Source organism: Eurypyga helias, unplaced genomic scaffold (assembly GCF_000690775.1).
Source record: "Eurypyga helias isolate BGI_N326 unplaced genomic scaffold, ASM69077v1 scaffold21991, whole genome shotgun sequence".
Lineage (NCBI taxonomy): Eukaryota > Metazoa > Chordata > Aves > Eurypygiformes > Eurypygidae > Eurypyga > Eurypyga helias.
This window is the reverse complement of record NW_010230449.1, coordinates 21,685-21,997: the sequence shown is the minus strand read 5'-3', so window position 1 is coordinate 21,997 and position 313 is coordinate 21,685. Positions and strand designations below refer to the sequence as shown.

At 66.1% G+C, this 313-nt stretch overlaps 1 protein-coding gene across 1 annotated transcript in view; it reads right to left on the bottom strand.

The window, feature by feature from the left end:
- Window position 1: 1 nt before the first annotated feature.
- The window catches only part of NLGN3 (neuroligin 3), a 20,870-nt gene continuing 20,558 nt past the window's right edge, over window positions 2–313 (bottom strand). Inside the window, exon 10 of the mRNA XM_010160761.1 lies at window positions 2–313. This exon is cut by the window's right edge and continues 13 nt beyond it. Within this exon, the coding sequence (XP_010159063.1) occupies window positions 2–313 (312 nt within the window).

Genomic DNA, 313 nt, shown 5'->3' with positions numbered 1-313 from the left:
GCTATACTCTGGTGGTGGAGTGTGAGTGCGGGAGCCCCGTGCTGTTGAAGCCGGCGTTGAAGGTGTTGTAGGGGTGCAGGGTCTGCAGCCCCACCAGCGAGTTGGGGATCATGGTGATGGTGTTGGGGGTCATGAGCGGGATGTCGTCCGGAGAGCGGCGCAAGGTGAGGGTGTAGTCAGGCAGAGCGGCCAGGCGCAGGGCGTCGTGGGGTGGTACGGCCTCGCACTCGTGGTGCCCCTGGCTCACCTGCAAAGAGGGCATCTCCTCGTCAGGCGCGTGGGCGATGTCGTTGGCGGTGCCACGCTGGGGGCT